Source organism: Oryctolagus cuniculus, chromosome 7 (genome assembly GCF_051225735.1).
Source record: "Oryctolagus cuniculus isolate XC-2025 breed Fujian yellow rabbit chromosome 7, ASM5122573v1, whole genome shotgun sequence".
NCBI classification, from domain to species: domain Eukaryota; kingdom Metazoa; phylum Chordata; class Mammalia; order Lagomorpha; family Leporidae; genus Oryctolagus; species Oryctolagus cuniculus.
The window spans coordinates 9,046,649-9,065,374 of record NC_142873.1 but is presented as its reverse complement, the minus strand read 5'-3'; the positions used below and the strand labels follow the sequence as shown (position 1 = coordinate 9,065,374).

General features: G+C 50.5%; 2 protein-coding genes across 4 annotated transcripts in view; one reads left to right on the top strand and one right to left on the bottom strand.

Annotated features, from left to right (window-relative positions):
• The first annotated feature begins 875 nt into the window (after nt 1-875).
• Nucleotides 876-15,912, top strand: NPHS2 (NPHS2 stomatin family member, podocin). 2 transcript variants are annotated; one of them, XM_089299455.1, is made up of 9 exons: nt 876-1,326; nt 2,373-2,476; nt 4,755-4,827; nt 6,351-6,433; nt 9,893-10,096; nt 12,240-12,295; nt 12,698-12,748; nt 13,828-13,906; nt 14,781-15,912. In XM_089299455.1, exons 1-9 carry the CDS (start codon nt 1,038-1,040, stop codon nt 15,057-15,059), a joined length of 1,218 nt encoding a protein of 405 aa, XP_089155581.1. In that variant the 5' UTR covers nt 876-1,037; the 3' UTR covers nt 15,060-15,912. The 2 variants fall into 2 exon arrangements, with proteins under 2 accessions (XP_089155581.1, XP_002715053.4); XM_002715007.6 differs by lacking the exon at nt 12,698-12,748 and having other exon boundaries at nt 880-1,326.
• Nucleotides 15,913-16,034: 122 nt separating this feature from the next.
• Nucleotides 16,035-18,726, bottom strand: part of AXDND1 (axonemal dynein light chain domain containing 1) — a 112,275-nt gene continuing 109,583 nt past the window's right edge. For both annotated transcript variants that reach the window (XM_051858247.3, XM_089299454.1), the window contains one exon: nt 16,035-17,517. In XM_051858247.3, coding sequence (XP_051714207.2) covers nt 17,420-17,517 — 98 coding nt within the window. In that variant the 3' untranslated portion in view covers nt 16,035-17,419. The remainder of the gene's footprint in view (nt 17,518-18,726) is intronic.

The following is an 18,726-nucleotide window of genomic DNA, read 5'->3' as shown; positions in this document are numbered from 1 at the left end:
GGGCTCTATATCAAATTAATTCATAACAGAATCAAAGGCTGAGGGGGAAAAAAGTCAATGTTTCATACTTTTCCCAAGAGAGGAACCTCTACAGGATGATAAAGAAACTAATTATGAGAAAACTAAATAAATCATACGTCCCTCCCTGTGGGCCACATGCAACTTCAGAAGTTTATTTTATGATTTACTTTATTTATTTGAAAGGCAGAGTTACAGAGAGGCAGAGAGAGAGGTCTTCCATCTGCTGTTCCAACAGCTGGAGCTGGGCTGATCTGAAGCCAGGAGCCAGGAGCTTTTTCCAAGTCTCCCATGCGGGTGTGGAACGCAAGCACTCGGGCCATCTTCTGCTGCTTTCCCAGGCACATTAGCAGGGAGCTGGGTTGGAAGTGGAGCAACCGGAACTCCAACCAGAACTCATATGGGATGCCTGCATTGCAGGCTGGGGCTCTAACCCACTGCGCCACGGCGCCGGCCCCCAGAATTTTTCTCAATGGGTTGTTCTCGGCAGGAGCTATCAATGGAGGCAGGCATGTGAAAGGAAATCATTCCCTCCTGTGCTGCCTATGCAATGATCAGGCTTAGTGAACAAAGCACTTCAGAACTCTGCTATTTCACTGTATTCCCAGTGGTCTAACTCGGAGCCTATGGAAGAAAATAGTGGAAGAGTTTTTCCAGACCGGTTTGTTACTTTGGGTTCACATACATGAATACAAGCCCGCATGCATAATTAAATAATTAAATGACTGCTAAAAAGTAGGTTTTGCCTTTAAAAAACCCCCTCCACTGCTACTCCGGGCTGTCTTCTCCGGCCTTGCTCTGAAAGGGCGCTCACCAGCTGGCTAATAAAGACTCCTAATTCGACCTCAAAAGTCTCGCGTGACCCACAGCACCGCCGCTGGTTCCCTCCCCAAATGGCCACAGTGACCCCGGCTGGGCCAGGCCATCTGGTGGGCCGGGGGCGGAGCCGGCCCCAGCTCTTTAAGGCCCTGGGCACCCTGCAGGCGCCCCGCCACCCTCGCGCGCGCTGAGCCCTGAGGATGGAGACGAGGCCCCGCAGCTCCTCCAGAGAGGCGCACGGGCGAGGGCGAGGCGGCGGGTCCCCCCACAGGCAGAACAAGAAGGCCAAGGCCAAGGCCGGCGGGGGCCGCGGGCGCCGGGAGGCTGCGCCGGAGCGCCGGAGCTCTGGGCGGGCGGGGAGCCCCGAGGAGCCCCGCGCGCCCGCCGCCACCGTCACCGCCACCGTGGTGGACGTGGACGAGGTCCGGGGCTCCGGCGAGGAGGGCACCGAGGTGGTGGCGCTGCTGGAGAGCGAGCGGCCAGAGGAAGGTAGGGCGGGCGGGGCGGGCCGCTCAGGTGGTCAGGTACCCGGAGGGGAAGCCGCCTTGTTCAGTGGTGGCCGTGGGATGGCACAGTGGCGCCCCAGGCACCGAGCGCCCCCGGAGCCTGAGCAGACTGGGCACGCTGGGCTCCTGGGGAATGAAATGCATGAGGACCCCCAGGCGCATCAGAGGAAATACAGGCAGAGGGGCAGTGGGTGCGCAGCCCGCCTCCCACGTAGGAGCACCTGGGTTTGACCCTGGCCCAGTTCTTCCTGGCTACATTCTGCAAATATTGACTGAGCACAAAATATTGGGCCAGGCACTATTCTAGAGCCTGCAAACGCACCCTAAACAGGACAAGCCCCAAGAAGCTTTGTTTTCCTTGAGGTCGATGACCCTGCATACCATTTATCACCGGAGCACCCTGGGTGCTTCCCACCGCGGTTCCCCGCTTCTTTAACCAGAACTAACAGGCTCATGTTAGTCCCCATGGGTGATATGCACTCTGGAGCTCAGCACCTCAGTCCAAAGAAGGGGCTGTACTGGGAGAATTTCAGACAGTAGCCCAGGCAGAGAATGGAGAGGCCATTCCAGGGGAGAGGCACCTCTGGGCACGTGTGGTTTCAGTCACAACAAGTGGTAAAACCTGACGTTCGTGTAAGCATGATCGTTTTAAATATGCCATTTGATCATTATGCTAGTGATATGAGATAAACCTTAGGAGACAGTTATGAGTTAGTATCCTCACTGGATAGCAGAGAAATCTGAGGTTGAAAGAGGTCACGTGCCTTACTGAAGGTCTCCTGGACATTGAATGGGAGGGCCAGAACCGGAGCCCAGATATGCTGTAGACGCACTGCCTTCCCAAAAGCCCCACAGAGGCTGCACCCCAGCAGCACCCCAGGCCCTGTGACCTCTGGTCACTCTGATGTCCAGCTCTTTCTAGTGTTTCTAGAGTCTCCAAGCTGCCTCGACCCCACTCGAAGGACTGGAGCATGCGCAAGGCTGTAGGTATGGCTGTTTCCATACACTGACTCCTCTTTCTTTCCTCAGGTACCAAGTCCTCAGGTTTAGGGGCCTGTGAGTGGCTCCTTGTCCTCAGCTCCCTGCTCCTCATCGTCGTGACTTTCCCCTTCTCCATCTGGTTCTGCATAAAGGTGAGGCCCCACGAGGACACGCGGTCGCTCCCTGGACCCCTCATGGGACTCTGTCTGTGCACGGTGCTGCTCTGTGTGGAATGCCCTCCTCCCACTCACCTCCCCTGTGTCCTACAGACAGTGTATGATTGGCAGGCTCTTGAAGGGGTTGGGCCACAAAGTCCAGCGGTGACTCAGCCATGCGCTGTGGGGAAGGTTCTCAGGTCTGGTCACTGGAGACGGGAAACTCTAAGAAGCCAAGTAGGTAGAGGACTCGAAGGCAGAACCAGCCAGCTACATTTCAACAAGGTCTTCAAGGAGTGAGATGCCCCCTGCATCTCTGGGAAGAATTTGTTCCTTCCAATCAAAGCAGGAGGAAAACCCACACACTGCTGGGGATCCAGATAATTAGGAATTTCTGGGGCACGCTCTAGGAACCAAACTGAGACATTCCTTCTCAATAATGGTTTCAACAAGCAAAGCACTTTTCAGATACAGGAGTCTCACCTGCATAACAATGAACTAGCCATGGTTACGGACTTCCAGGGACCCACAGTGGGGTGGTAGAATCTGCTACCTTCAGGACATATTCCTCAAGGTGCCTTTGCTACATTTTTATACAGCTGGTCCCTGACATGGAAAGTTAACTCATAATTTTCAGACTTTACTACAGTGCAAAGCAATATATGTTTAATACAGAGGCCATACTTCAAATTTTTTTGTTATTATTCAAAAACCAATTTATTTAAAACAAAGGGACAGGGGCTGGTATTGTGGCATGGTGGGTTAAGCTACCACCTGAGAGCTGGTTCGAGTCCCAGCTGCTCCACTTCCAGTCCAGTTCCCTGCTAATGCGCCTAGGAAGGCAGCAGAAGGTGACCCAAGTACTTGGACCCCGCAACCATGTGGGAGACCCAGAAGAAGCACCTGGCTCCTGGCTTTGGCCTGGCCCAGTGCCGGTCATTGTGGCCATTTGGAAAGTGAACCTATGGGATGGAAGACCTCTCACGTTCTGTCTCTGCTTCTCTCTGTAATTCTTTCAAATAAATAAAAATAAATCTTTTTTTTAAAATGAGGACTATAATACCTGTATCTCTCAGAGCTATACTTTCAAATTTGATCTTCTGGGCTAATGAGTACCATAGGATATTTCCTCTTGATGCTGGGCTGCAGGAGCAAGCCATAGTTCCTAGTTAGCCACACGGTCACAGGATAAACAGACACTCTGCAGTGCGCGGTGTTGCCACTGTTCAGTAGATTAGGTGGATTAAGCGCATTTTTTATTTACTCTTTGCAGTTTATCAGGATGTAACCCCATGGTAGGTTGAGGAGCATCCTTACTTGGCTTTTACTATTCAATAGAGTGTTTTTATTTTTTTTAAAAGATCTTTGTTTATGTATATATTTGATAGGTAGAGCCCACTATACCACAGCACTGGCCCCAAATTTTAAGTAAAGGGAGAATGAGGGGAAAAACATAGACATGTCTATGATTTCAAATCATTCCTGCTTTCATTCAATAAATATGTCTCAAACTGTGCTATGTATCAGGCATGATGTAGACGCTGGGAGAAGTAGTAATTCCATATCATCAAGGAGTACACAGTCTGGTGGGGCACATTCATAAACAAACAGGTCAGCTAAGTGAATGGCAAACATGCAGAGAACTCAAATTCTCATGTCAGGCCAGACAGTGAAATTTATTTTTAAGTAGTGTGCAGGAACTTCCACTTATCTTCTCAAATAGACAGTTCTATACAGAGAATCTCCTTTTTTTGTTATTTGAAAATATCTCCACATTTTCAGGACACACTCCGTTTTTCTAGATCCATAATTAGAATTGACATACAAAAATCCAATGGGATCATTCTGAAGCAGCCTCAGAAGACACTGCAGTTTGAAACAAATCACCAGACTTGGTATAAAAATGAGCTGCTTGTTTCTGTCAAGTAGCTAATGAGGGATACATATCTAATACAGTTATGTGGAAGTCACAACAAAATACGAGATTAAACATGCTACAAGATTGTTTTGCTTCTACTATGTCCAACATTCCCCATATCATTCTACTTGAGATAATCATGAATTTTTCATCAAAATTGCGTCCACTGCCTCAAAGACTAACATGGCCAATTTACTTCTTCATTTGTTTCTGAAATTCTGTACCTACCAAGTGTAGGACTTTTGAAATTTAAGTATCAACAGAATTCCAAAACCTAAGATTTCTTACACCCAGGATCACTCTCAAGCTAAGGTCTATTGGAGACTTCTCCCTTCAGGAAGTAATCATTCCCTGCAGGTTGTACAAGAGTATGAGAGAGTAATTATATTCCGACTGGGACATCTGCTTCCTGGAAGACCCAAAGGTCCAGGTAAGAAACTTTTTTTTCTTTTAGCCACCACCCTTCTCCACCTGTCAGTTTCTTCAATACGTGCATATTTGTGACATTCACTTTGGATTACACGAAGTAACTGATGCTTGCGTTTTCTAGTCTGTTACTTATAACACAGGCTTATGAACAAATTCGATAGACAGCACTGCTCCCAGGCCCCAGGTGGCCAAGCGGGGAGGAGCACAGAGACCCTGCATGCCAGAGCCAGGCTGACTGGCGGAGTGAGTCAGCCTAAACCCCAGGCTCCTGGGTACAGCAAATGTACGGCCAGAGTTGTACGGCCAGAGTCCTGTGGGTTCCCAGAGAAGAGCTGAGCTAGTTCAGATCCCAGAGAGTCAATCAGATCAAGTCGCAGGTGACAGGCAAAGCTCCGAATCCAAGTAACAAATCAGTTTGTAGCTGGTGGAATGTGGGAAACGTTAGGTAAGCACGTCCTGTGTTTCAGACACTGTGCTAACTACCAGGGATATGAAGGTGGATGAAGACCACCTAGCCTCTGACCTGAAAACCTAGTGACGCTGATGGTCAGAGGTCCAAGCTGATCACAGGGCACAGATGGAAGGATGGTTAGCCTGCAAAGGGTGGGAGTTGAGATTTGAAGATCCAGGCCGGCCAGGAAGCTGTGAGAAGCAGCGGAGTACCACTGTGCGTATATTGGAAAGGGTCCCAGTTCTCAGACGAGCCTGCAAAAACAGGTAGCAAACAGAGACTAGACTAGGAAGTACAAGTCAGCGTTTGAATATGGAGAAGCAGTAGACGTCCAGGACACTGTCTCGCCGTGGACCTGGTTTTGGGAGGTTCCTGTTGGAGCCAAGGAGGGCTGCTGTTGAGCTGGATGGAACCTGGACTCTGAGAGGCCGCTGGGACCAACAAAGCTCTGGCTCTCATAGGAGCCCGCAGTATCCAGGAGGCCCTCAGAAAATCCCCAAATGTCTACTGCACACTGATGCTCTACATTATAGTGGGTGGGTGGGGACTTGCTGGGCAGCCGGGAGGCTGGAGTCCTGACACTGCGATTCTGATTCCCTCTCGGGCTTGCGTTTTCAGAAATACCACACGTTGAGATTGATGCCTGGTACGCTCATGGGATTCAAAAATAGTTTCGCAAAGCAGCTGAAAAGTACTAAAAGTGAAACATCAAGGCTAGCAATAGCGACTCTAACACCGTACTGGGGACTTCGGTTCTAATGAAGGGAGAGACGTGCAGAGGAGCTCTGACCCCAGCCCCGCTTGCTGGGGGAGATCTCTGTACCCCTGCTGTCCCACAGTAAGCTGACTTAGAGCTCTCAATTTACCCTCAGAAGTGTCTCATATTGAATGACCAATTACCTGGTAGCCTTAGCTGCAATACAGACACTGTAGGGATGGGGGCAGGATTTCTCAGTGGTCTGTGTGTAGTTGGAGGCTAAGAAAAGCAATGCACTGTGCAAAGTGATCACAACATGGTGACCCACAACTGCCACTCTATGGTTCACCTGTCACTTCCCTCTCCCCCTCCTTAGGTCTTTTCTTCTTTTTGCCTTGCCTGGATACCTACCACAAGGTTGACCTACGCCTCCAAACCTTGGAGATACCTTTTCATGAGGTAGGCTAAAGGGTGGCTTTTGCTTTCTCTCTGATTTTACATGGCCTCACTAGCATCTCTGGTCCAGGGCACAATAACAATGTATACTCAAAAGTAGGTAATAAAAGTCAAGATATGGGCCGGCGCCGCGGCTCACTAGGCTAATCCTCCGCCTAGCGGCGCCGGCACACCGGGTTCTAGTCCCGGTCGGGGCGCCGGATTCTGTCCCGGTTGTCCCTCTTCCAGGCCAGCCCTCTGCTGTGGCCCGGGAGTGCAGTGGAGGATGGCCCAGGTGCTTGGGCCCTGCACCCCATGGGAGACCAGGAAAAGCACCTGGCTCCTGGCTCCTGCCATCGGATCAGCGCGGTGCGCCGGCCGCAGCGCGCCGGCCGCGGCGGCCATTGGAGGGTGAACCAACGGCAAAAGGAAGACCTTTCTCTCTGTCTCTCTCTCTCTCACTGTCCACTCTGCCTGTCAAAAAAAAAAAAAAAAAAAAAAAAAAAAAAAAAAGTCAAGATATGGACTATAGCAGAATTGAAAGCTTGTGGGCATCAAGGAACATGGTCGACAGAGTGAAAAGGCAACCTGTGGAGTGGGAGAAAATAATTCTAAATCATGTATCTCATAAGGGTTGATATCTAGGATATACAGAGACCACACATCTCAGTAGCAACAACTTAAAAAAAAACTCAATTTAAAAATGGGCTGAAGAGTTTGTGATGGTTAATATTACATGTCAGCTTGGCTACACGTTGGTCATTTGGCCTCTATTTGATCAAATACATCTAGATGCTATCAAGAAGGTATTTTTCTCATTTTTAAAAAGTTTTGAGAGGCAGAAAGAGACCGAGGGATCGATGTGCCATCTGCTGGTTCACTCTGAAATGCCCACAGTAGCCAAGACTGAGCCAGGATGAAGCTGGAAATCAGGGATTCAATCCAGGTCTCTCCCTCGGGTGGCAGGGACTCAACTACTCGAGGCGTCACCGTTTCCTCCCAAGGAAGCTGGAATCGGGATCAGAGCTGAGACTTGAACCCAGGTGCTTTGAAATGGGATGCTGGCGTGCCCACCTATGGCTTAACCACCAGGCCAAATACCTGCTTTGCCCCAAGGCAAATTTTTTTTTTATGAGATAAACACTTAAATCGGTGTATTCTGCATGAAGTAGCCTCCCTAATGTGGGCAGTCCTCATCCAATCAGCTGAAGTCTCCAGGAAAGACTGACCTCCCTGTGAGGAGGAGGGAACTCGGGAGACAGCGTCAGTGGCTCCCTGGGTCTCCAGCCTCACAACTGCATGGGCCAGTCTCTTCTTAAAGATTTATTTTATTTATTTGAAAGGCAGAATTACAGAGAAAGAGAGGGCTTCCATCCACCGGTTCACTCCTCAAATGGCCGCAATGGCCCGGGCTGAGCCAAGCCTAAGCCAGCAGCCAGGAGCCTCTTGCAGGTGTCCCATGTGGGTGCAGGGGCCCAAGGACTTGGGCTGTGTCCTCTGCTTTCCCAGGCCACAGCAGGGAGCCGAGCCAGTCTCTTGTCTCTCGTCTCTCTCTTTCCTGCCAACTTGTCCTTCCCCTGTAAGTACACGTGCACCCCCCAACACACACACACACACACACACACACACACACAGTCTGTGCTTCTGTATTTTGGAGAATCCTAATATAAAACTTGATAGCTCTTTGTCCAAAGAAGATATACAGGGAAGGCGAAGACATACAGATGACTAGTGCATATGGGAAAAGATGTTTAATATTGCTAATCTTTAAGGAAACACGAACAAAAACCACAGTGATACCACTTCATGCTTATTAAGATGGTTACTTAAAAAATAAATAAATAAAACTAAGCCGCGGCTCACTAGGCTAATCCTCCACCTTGCGGCGCTGGCACACGGGGTTCTAGTCCTGGTTGGGGCACCAGATTCTGTCCCGGTTGCCCCTCTTCCAGGCCAGCTCTCTGCTGTGGCCCGGGAGTGCAGTGGAGGATGGCCCAAGTGCTTGGGCCCTGCACCCCATTGGAGAGCAGGAGAAGCACCTGGCTCCTGGCTTCAGATCAGCGCAGCGCACTGGCCGTAGCGGCCATTTGAGGGGTGAACCAATAGAAGGAAGACCTTTCTCTCTGTCTCTCCTCTCACTGTCTAACTCTTCTTGTCAAAAATAAAAAAAAAATTAAACCAAAGCCAACCCAACAGACAATATTAAGTGTGAAGAGAATGTAGGCAGATGTATTGCAACCCTATGTTGATGGGAAAGTAAAGTAGGGCAGTCTATATAGAAAAGGGTATGACATCTCAAAATAGTATTACTGTGTGACCCAACAATGACACTTCTGTATGTGCACCGAAAAGAGCTGAAGGCAGGGGGCCGACACTGTGGTGTAGTGGGCAAAGTCGCCGTCTGCAGGGCAGGCATCTCATATGGGTGCTGGTTCAAGTCCCGGCTGCTCCACTTCCAATCCAGCTCTCTGCTATGGCCTGGGAAAGCAGTGGAAGATGGCCCAAGGCTTTGGGCCCATGCACCCATGTGGGAGACCTAGAGGAAGCTCCTGGCTCCTGGCTTCAGATCAGCTCAGCTCTGGTCCTTGCAGTCAATGGGGAGTGAACCAGCAGATGGAAGACCTCTCTCTCTCTCTCTCTCCCTCCCTCTCTCTCTGCCTCTTCCTCTCTGTAACACTTTCAAATAAATAAATCTTTTTTTTACAAAGAATTTTATTATTCCTTTTTTATTTTTTAAATTATATTTTAAATTATTTATTTGAGAGGCCTCTGCCTCTTACACAAGTAAGACAGAGAGCTCTCATTCACTTGTTCATGTCTCAGTTGCCTACAGTGGCCAGTGCTGGCCTGGGGCTGAAGCTGGGGAGTGGAGACTTAATCATTGGTGGCAAGAACCCAGTGACCATGTTCACGGGGGCGTCCCAGGGTCTGCATTAACAGGCAGCTAGAGTCAGAAACCAAATACCCAGGCGTTCTAACGTGAGACACAGGCATCTTAATGCGAGGAAAAACACCTGCCCTCACCCTTTTACTTTAAATTAATTCATAGCATTTTGTTGTGTGTTTGTTTACTCGACCAATTCACTATTGTTGATGTTAAATTATTTCCAATAAGCAATAATGTGGGGCGAGCACTGTGGTGCAGCCGGTAAAGCCATCACCCCGCGTGCAGCGCCAGCATCCCATACGGGCACTGCTCCACTTCCAATCCAGCTCCCTGCTAATGCACTTTGGAAAGCAGCAGAGATGGCCCAAGTCCTTGGACCCCTGTGCACCCACACAGGAGACCAAGATGAAGCTCCTGGCTCCTGGCTTCTTCAGCCTGGCCCAGCCCTGGCACTGTGGCCATTTGGGGAGTGGACCTTTTTTCTTTGCTGAAATCTAGTCTGAGAAAACCCCCTTTGAATACATTTACTTCCCAGATCCCCACTTGGGACAGGAAGCCAAGACTCACTCCTGTCATCCGCGCTTCTCTCTGCCTAGATTGTGACCAAAGACATGTTTATCATGGAGATCGACGCCGTCTGCTACTACCGGATGGAAAACGCCTCGCTGCTCCTCAGCAGTCTTGCTCACGTGCCCAAAGCTGTCCAGTTCCTTGTGCAGACCACCATGAAGCGCCTCCTAGCACATCGCTCCCTCACGGAAATTCTTCTCGAGAGGAAGAGCATCGCACACGATGTAAAGGTATTTGGAGACGTTTGATGTCGACCTTGTTGAAATCTCTCTGTTTTCTACTCATTTGTTCATTGACAATTTACGAATGCCAGGCATGTGGGTGCTTATAGCCAGTCAGGAGGTTGCCAGATTTGATCCTGAGCCATCCACAGTTACCAGTGTGGTGCTGGTCAGTTGGTCACTGCCACAGTTTTGGCTCTCAACCCTACTCAGCGACTTTAACTTCCCTGTGGAGTGCTCACAGGGTGCCCGGTGTCGGGAGTGGTTGCTGTAGGGTGGTGGGCAGGAGAGGTTGGTTCCTGGGAGCTTACAGAGAAACCAGTATCACGTGTGCAAAGTTAAACTATGGCGCGTTTAAATAAGACTTTCACACACAAAGAGCTGAGGTGTCACAGCCCATCCATGATGGACTACCCAATCAGTTGTGTAGAATGCACCAACGTGGGGCGAGAGGCAGGCAAGAGAACAGAGTTTGGCCAAACTCTAGTCATTTGAGCTTGCTCTTGTTGCCCTGAATTATAATTTATGTATTCACACATTTCTTTTCCCTGATGAACTCTATAATGGCAGGAACCGTATTTTATTCCTCTCTCTGTCTGTCTGGTACTTGGGTGACAGGGCTTGCCCCACAGCAGACAGATGGTGCCTTTGGATGACTGGGTTAATGACCCAGCTGGTACAGCCTCACTCATTGCCAGCCTGGCCCATCTCTTCCTTACCGTCTCAGACCCTAACCTACTCAGCCACTGCCTGCGGCTCAGCACTGGGGCCTCCTCTGGAGCTGTTTCCTCTGTGTGATCTCCTCCTTCCTGATTCTGCCACTGTGCTGTCTTTGTCAGGATTCCTTACTTTCACCAAGCCCCTAGGTTAGGCAGTCTTTTCAGGATTCTCGTGTGCTGACTTAGAGTTTATCCAGGCACTAAGAAGTCACCAGAAAAGTAGTTAAAAAGAAAAAAAGTAGGAGCCAACACCAAGCGCTCCAGGCCCTGCCTCTCCTTTCTGGAGCCCACAGTCCATTTTCTTCCCCCTCCAATGTCCAGCTTCAGACACCCAGGGTGAGCTTGACAGGAAGCAGGCGAGTGGAGGGCCCCTCTAGGCAAAAGCCAGTTGAAAGCGACGTAAGAGTCTGGCTGTGTAAGAAATGAGCTCTGAAACACTATGTTTATATCTATATCTAAAACACTATATATAACATATATGTAACTATATAGTTATATACAACTATATAACTAATATATAGTGTGTATAATACATTTTATATATTATATAATATATTTATAAATAAATATATAAATATATAAAATATATTTATAAATATATAAAATATATTTATAAATAAATATATAAATATATATTATATATTATATATGTTACTATTATATAATATTATATAAATATATATTATGTATAATATATATTATATTATATTGTATTATATATTATATATATTATATATTATATGTTATATATGTTTATATATATATATAACAAATACACCACCTGTAGGTTTCCTGCAGCCTCTGGTAACATTTGTCACAAACTTGTTAGCTTAAAAAAACTGTTTTGAAGATCAAGTTCGCAATCGGTTTCACTAGGTGAAAGTCAAGGTGTTAGCAGAGCTGACTGCTGGAGGGTCGGGGAAAGCATCCATCTCCTTGCCTTCCTCGGGAGGTAGCAGCTGCCTGCGTTCCTCAGTGCGTAGCCCCTTCGCCCATCTTCAACATGTGTCACTGTGGGCTCTGCTTCCATGGTCATATCACCACCTCCTCTGCGGTGGTTCAGTCTCCCTCTCCCTGTCCCTTATCAGGGCTGTGTGATTACATCTGGGGTCCACCTGCGTCATCTTCGCATCGCGAGATCCTTTAACCCACAGGCCCCAGGGATTGGACATGGACATCTTTGGGGGCCATCATTCAGCCTACTGTACTGTCTTTAACTCCACAAATACTTGTTGAGTGGCATCATGCAAGTTAAACATCTCGTTGCAAGGCTCGGGGAAGGTAACCCTGCCAGCACAGGCAGTTGTGTCCCTCAAAGGGACAGACAGTTCCTACGAGGTTGGCACCGCGGCCCCCAGCGCGGAGGTGTTGTACTTGGCGCCCAGGTTCCTGCCGCTGGGTCCTCACTGATGTCTCCGCTCTTCCCTCCACAGGTTGCCCTGGATTCAGTGACCTGCGTCTGGGGGATCCAAGTGGAGCGAACAGAAATGTGGGTAGGAAGTTAACCAGGAGCCGCGGTGCGACACGGAAACAGTGTGGTTTCACTGCGTGTTTTTCATTTGAAAAATTATTTTAGTTTTCAGTACTACAATAGCAATGAAATTATCAAGAAAACTTTCCCCTTAAAAATTATTTGAGTACTATTTAGCCATAGTAGCATAAATTTGGAAAAAAAAAGATTATTCCATATCTCATCGCCGTAAACCACTGGACCATATAGCCAAATGACTCTTATGTTTTCTTCTCTAGGCATTTACACATTTTTTAAGTTAAAATTTACATAAAACTTCCCATTTGAATGTGTACAGCTCAGTGGTTTTAGTCTGTTTGCAAACCATTGCTGCGACAAAGCCTCGCTTCCTGACACAAGCACTGCCCGTCCCTCTTGCAGCCACTGCTTTAGCTTCTGTCTCCATAGATCTGCCTGTTCCGGATGTTTCGTGTAAGTGCAGCCGTCTGATAGACGGGCTTTTGTGCCTGGTTGGTTTTCATTTAGCATTTTCCCAGGGTTCATCGTGGTCTCACACAAATCGACTCTTCATTCCTTTCTATAGTCAATTAACACTCCCCTGTACCGATACCCAAAATGTCGTTCACACATCTACCAATCAACCGATGTGGGCTGATTCCACACTCTGCCTGTCGTGGTAATGTGATGAGCGCTCCTTTGCAAGTTTTATATGACCATGTTTTCAGTTCTCTTGCAGACATACCCAGGAGTGGGATTATTGGGTTCTTTGGTAACTTCTATATTTAGGTTTTCTTGGGAATGCTAAGCTGTTTTCCATGTACAATTTTTTCACGGTAATCACTAGGAAAGACTATTTATTTATTTATTTATTTTTTTATTATTTTTTGACAGGCAGAGTGGACAGTGAGAGAGAGAGAGACAGAGAGAAAGGTCTTCCTTTGCCGTTGGTTCACCCTCCAATGGCCGCTGCGGCCGGCGCGCTGCGGCCGGCGCACCGCGCTGATCCGATGGCAGGAGCCAGGAGCCAGGTGCTTCTCCTGGTCTCCCATGGGGTGCAGGGCCCAAGCACCTGGGCCATCTTCCACTGCACTCCCTGGCCACAGCAGAGAGCTGGCTTGGAAGAGGGGCAACCGGGACAGAATCCGGCGCCCCAACCGGGACTAGAACCCGGTGTGCCGGCGCCGCTAGTTGGAGGATTAGCCTAGTGAGCCGCGGCGCCGGCCCAGGAAAGACTATTTTGTACCTGTAATGCGATGCATTAGTATTGTTCTTATTTGGTCATTCCCTTTTATTCTCTTTATTAACAGTATGGCCCATCAAGGCCGTTTTCCTTGTTGGAATTTAATAATTGGGGTTTAGGTAAAGTCTTACTCAGAGCGACACAGCCATCGCCCGGAGTCTGCAGCGCTCCTCAGGGAAGCCGGGGGCTCTGCCCGGCCGCGCCCCGAGGCTCAGAGGCTCACCGCGCCCCTGGGACACCAGCACACGGGGCTGCAGGCTGCGGACTGCCGGCTGCTGCACACCCACCCCTCGCCCTCTCTCTCTTCCAGTAAAGATGTGAGGCTGCCGGCTGGGCTCCAGCACTCGCTGGCTGTGGAAGCCGAAGCACAGAGACAGGCCAAAGTGCGGGTGAGCCGGCGCCGGGAGCCCGGGGTGGGCCTGCCTGCCTCCCCTCCGGGCCCCTGCCCTGCGTCCCCCCGACCCAAGTCTCACTGCTCTGAAGAGCGTGTCCTGACCAGTCCACTCAACCCCCTCTCTCGGAGGCTGCTGCTCACCACGCTGCCTCCTGGGCTCCCGCGGGCACTAAAGTCCCCTTCCCCTGCCCAGTCCCATCCCCCCCCCACCCCGCCTCTCTCACTGTGTGTCTCCGTCACCTGTCATCTCTGGGTTAGTGACCTCTCCTTAGCTCAGACCCGTGTCCCACGCTGTGCGCAGGTTTGGAGGGATGGCCATGGCCAGGGCCCCGGGGGCAGCCTTGCCCCTCAGCTGCCCCAGCCGTAGGTGTCTCTGGAGTGTTGATGGGTGGGGGGCTGAGAGGAGAGATGCTTCCAGGTTTGAACTTGGCCGCTGCCTGTCCCCTGTCAGGGGTGTTCCCTGTCGCACCTGCTATGGACAGCATAATGCCAGTAGCAGGGATACAAGACGCGCACCTGTCCTCCTGGAGTTGCAGTCACGTGTGTCCAGAGGTGCCAGCTGGGGTGGCATTTGGTGGCGCGCCTGGCACGTCACTTTGCCCCTGTGGGAGTCACGCTGGGTGAGCTCCAGCCTTTGCCAGGAGCGCTGACCAACCTCTGCTTGCCTGGCCACGGCCCTCAGCAAAGGCCACCACACGTCCTGGTCCATGTCCATCTGTCTTCCCTAGCTCGGGAGCCTTGAGAGAGAAGACTGACTGTGATGGTGCCTGTCACGTGGGCGCTCACTGCCGCTTTGCTGGGTCACACTAATCGCCACCCAACCTTCCTGGAATGAGGACCGGTCTCTGCTCCCCCCGCGTGTTTTCTAGATGATCGCCGCAGAAGGGGAAAAGGCCGCCTCGGAGTCCCTGCGCAGGGCGGCTGAGATCCTGTCGGGCACCCCGGCGGCCGTCCAGCTTCGGTACCTGCACGCCCTGCAGTCGCTGTCCACAGAGAAGCCCTCCACGGTGGTGCTACCGCTGCCCTTCGACGTGCTCAACCTCCTGTCTCCCACGGGCAGCCGGGCGCAAGGAAGCATCCCCCTGCCGAATCCTCCCAAGCCCGTGGAGCCGCTGGACCCCAAAAAGAAGGACTCGCCCATGCTGTAGGGGGCTGGGGCCGAGCATCGGCGACTGTGTGTGTGTATGGGGGGGTGCTGCCATGTAAAGGCACGCCCGCCCAGCGAGGCTCTGTCCTCACTTCCTGCCCGCCCTCGGGTTGCCACTGGGAGTGCAGGTCCCACTGCAGCAACCTGTGAGACGGGGTGACATCAGGCCAGGGTGTGTCACCCACGGGCAGATCACTGATCCCTCAATTACGGGAAGAGCTTTAGTCCACGTTCGTCTTTTGGAATGAGCGTGCCTCTGCAGGCTTAGTCCCAATGTCCTTTGCTCCGAATGTCCCCCGCCCCTTGTCGAGGCCTGTGCGGCTGCCACAGCCCTTAGTGCCCCTGTCATTGCGCTCGGCCTGCTGTCCTGGCGTCCTGTCCCTAAGGTGCAGGGGCCTCTCGGCCCTTCGGCTGTTCCGCCGAGGCCGTCACAGCCGGCAGCTTTCGGCTTCGCCTCACCTTGCTCACCCCCAGCCCTGAGGGTGGGCGCCAGGCACCTGCATGCTCCCGAGTGAATGGAAGAAAAAGAAATGCACTCAGGTCATTACAGAATTTACGCCTAATTAAGGCAGTGAAAAGGAAGTATTTTTATGGGGACTTTAGAGTAGATAAACAGATGAACATTTATCTGATGCTTACAATCTGAGAATGACACAGGGCCTGACAGTGAGCTGCTCATTTGCTGACAGCTGCCCATTTCCTCCAACAATAACACCATGCGACTTATATGCCCTGAGTATTCTTTCCTGCTACAAACATTTAAGAACATAAAGACATTCCCATATCGTCCATAGCTTGTCTATACAATGTGAAATTAATATCTACAGAAAAAATAAACTAAGTAAAAAAGCATATCTAAGTATACAAGTTCTCTATAAGTTAAAAAAAAAGTAACATCATAAAACATTTCTTGACTAAAATAAAATTAGAAAAGCACTACTTACGATGGGCGTTACCATGTTGCCGGCACAGATGGAGGTGGCTGTCCCAAGAGCCCCAGTATCTGCTTCTCTCCAGTTTGAACTGCCCGTTGATTCTTCATGTGACATGATGCCATCATTTTATGCTGGAGATGTGTTCCTTCCACCCCCCCACACCCCCCGCCACGCAGGCTTAAAACTCTGTGTAGGAAAGCACCCATGGAAGGTTTTCCATCACAGCGTTGGCCCAGGAAGCTGCTGAGCATGGTTTCCAAGAGAAGATGCACCTGCACTCCTAACAGCAGGTCCAGAAATTGTCGGAACACTTTGTCTGTTGGAGACAGACCGTTTTCCACTGTGTGTAAGTAACAGGAGGGGGGCCCGTGGTTGAGGAAGGCTGGCCTATCCTAGCATCTCTCAGTCACCTTAGTAGTCCCTCCCTCTCAGCCATCCCACTGTCCTAAAAAATGAAAAAATTCCCGTGCAGTGTATTGTGAAATGATTTATCTCGGGTCACCTCTGTTGTAGGTTCCCAGGCTACTTTCTTACCAGCCAGGAAAACCACACATTCTAGACTGCCTCTGGACACCTTCTCAGCCCTGTTAGGTCCTGGGACTTCAGCCAAACAACACTCCTCAGGATTACGTAGAACTTTCAGATTTCAAAACCCACATTCTCATATAGTCATGGCAAGTTCACTCGTCGAGGGACCAATCTGCTTAGAAAGTGACTATATGTTGAGGTGGTTAACTTTCAATTTTGTTTCACAAAGGTATTTTATCCAGTTCTGAAACCTGTTTCCTTATCTTACTGAAAGGCGAGTGTCCCCAGCCCCTATTCTCGGGGTGTGCCGAAAGCCACAGCCACGGATGGAGCCGTGTCTGCTGGAGGCCATGGGAGCCTCGGAAGCCCAAGGGGAGGCAAAGCTCAAACCACGCAGCAGTGCCAAAGTACAACATGGCAAATGCAAAAGGCCGGTGCAGCCATGTAAGCCAGAGGCAGGAGAGAAAGTCCCAGAGAGAAGAAAGTGAGCGTTGATGAGGCTGCTGTAGACAGGAACCTGTCTTCTAAATAATCATAATCATAATCATAATCATAGACACTTTTCATTTCCTAGCCTCCTTTTCAGAGGTTAAAGTCTTCAAAAAGACTTCTTTTCTTGACCAGAAATGGACACATTTCACAGTGCTCTGTTAGGAAATCAACCAAAGAGAAGGATAAACTTTTGCACAGCTATCTTTAATCCGGGAAGCACCTGTTAGGACGCACTAGCTGCCTGCAGCCGTCACAGCCACCATGAGGAGACGCGCTCCTGGGTTGAAGGCTGTGGTTCTTCCGTAGCGGGCTCCCAGGGACCGAGCCGCGGCGAGCGGCTCCCGGCCGCGCCATCTGGGTGTGCTGGCTGACTGTGGCCGTTGTGAGCCGCGGCGCTCTCCCGCTGCTACTTGGGCTTGGTCTTACTGTATTTACCCCGGCTTTTGGATTTAACGTTGCCAGTGCCTTCCTTAACGTTGCCAGTGCCTTCCTTACGTGACGCTTCTAAAAAGAAACAATAGGGAGTGGTAGAAGGAATATGTTCACGAAGAGCTTTTCATTTTACAAAGCAGTTTTAAAATTCCATTCTGCCCGAGCAATCCCCAAGCTACAAATAAGTCCTGTGCCAAAATGGTTGACTCAAGATTGGTTGCTGGGGGTCAGAATGCATTCCCCAAGTTTAAGTGTGGTCAGGTAATCGCCTGCGTCCTGGGTCCTGGGGCAGGGGGCCATGTGGCCGGGGAGTGTGGAGAACAAGAGGAAGAGCATTTCCTTCTTCCTTCCTAGATACATCCCATGTTTGGTAGGGGAAAAAAACCCAAAATTTCAAACGAAGTTAGCCAGCACAATGCCCCCCCCCCCATCCACTCCCGCACCCCTCTCTGCTGTCTCTGTGCACAGCCTGACCCCTGGGGCGGGCCCAGGAGGCCTCCGGCTCTCCCACCTGCCCTTCCTCTTCCTTGCACGCCCATGAACACTGGCTCCAGCCACCCAGCTGCCCAGTGAGAATCCTTGGTATGGGCCACGGCCCCCTCCACTCCCCATTGGGTCGCTTTGTTCAGGCCTCCTATTGTTTTAGGGCGTGTCCCCACACCCAACTGTAGTCCCACAGGGACTAAGCCATAGCTATCGCTGCGAACGCCCTTCTCCATTCCTTTCTTTACTTACACCTCAGGGGACAGTGATTTGCTGTTTACTAAAAATGCCAACATCAAAACAAATATGGGGCCCAAGCTGTGGCGCAGCGGGTGAACGCCCTGGCCTGAGGTGCCGGCATCCCATATGGCCGCCAGTTTGAGACCTGGTGGCTCCACTTCCCATCCAGCTCTCTGCTGTGGCCTGGGAAAGCAATAGAAGATGGCCCAAGTCCTTGGGCCCCTGCACCCGCGTGGGAGACCCAGAAGAAGCTCCTGGCTCCTGGCTTTGGATCGGCGCAGCTCCGGCCGTTGCAGCCATCTGGAGAGTGAACCAACAGATGGAAGACCTCTCTCTGTCTCTACCTCTCTCTGTGTAACTCTGCCTTTCAAATAAAAATAAATAAATCTTAAAAAAAAAAAAAACAATATGAGCACGTCCCCCTGCTCTGCCCAGGCCTTCACTCAGAATTCACAAAGCTCCTCCCTTCCTCACATGTCATTGTCCACTCTCACTGCACCACTCTTGGGGGGGAAGTGACTTCCCTGCCCCAACTCCTACGCAGGCAGCAGCGGCAGG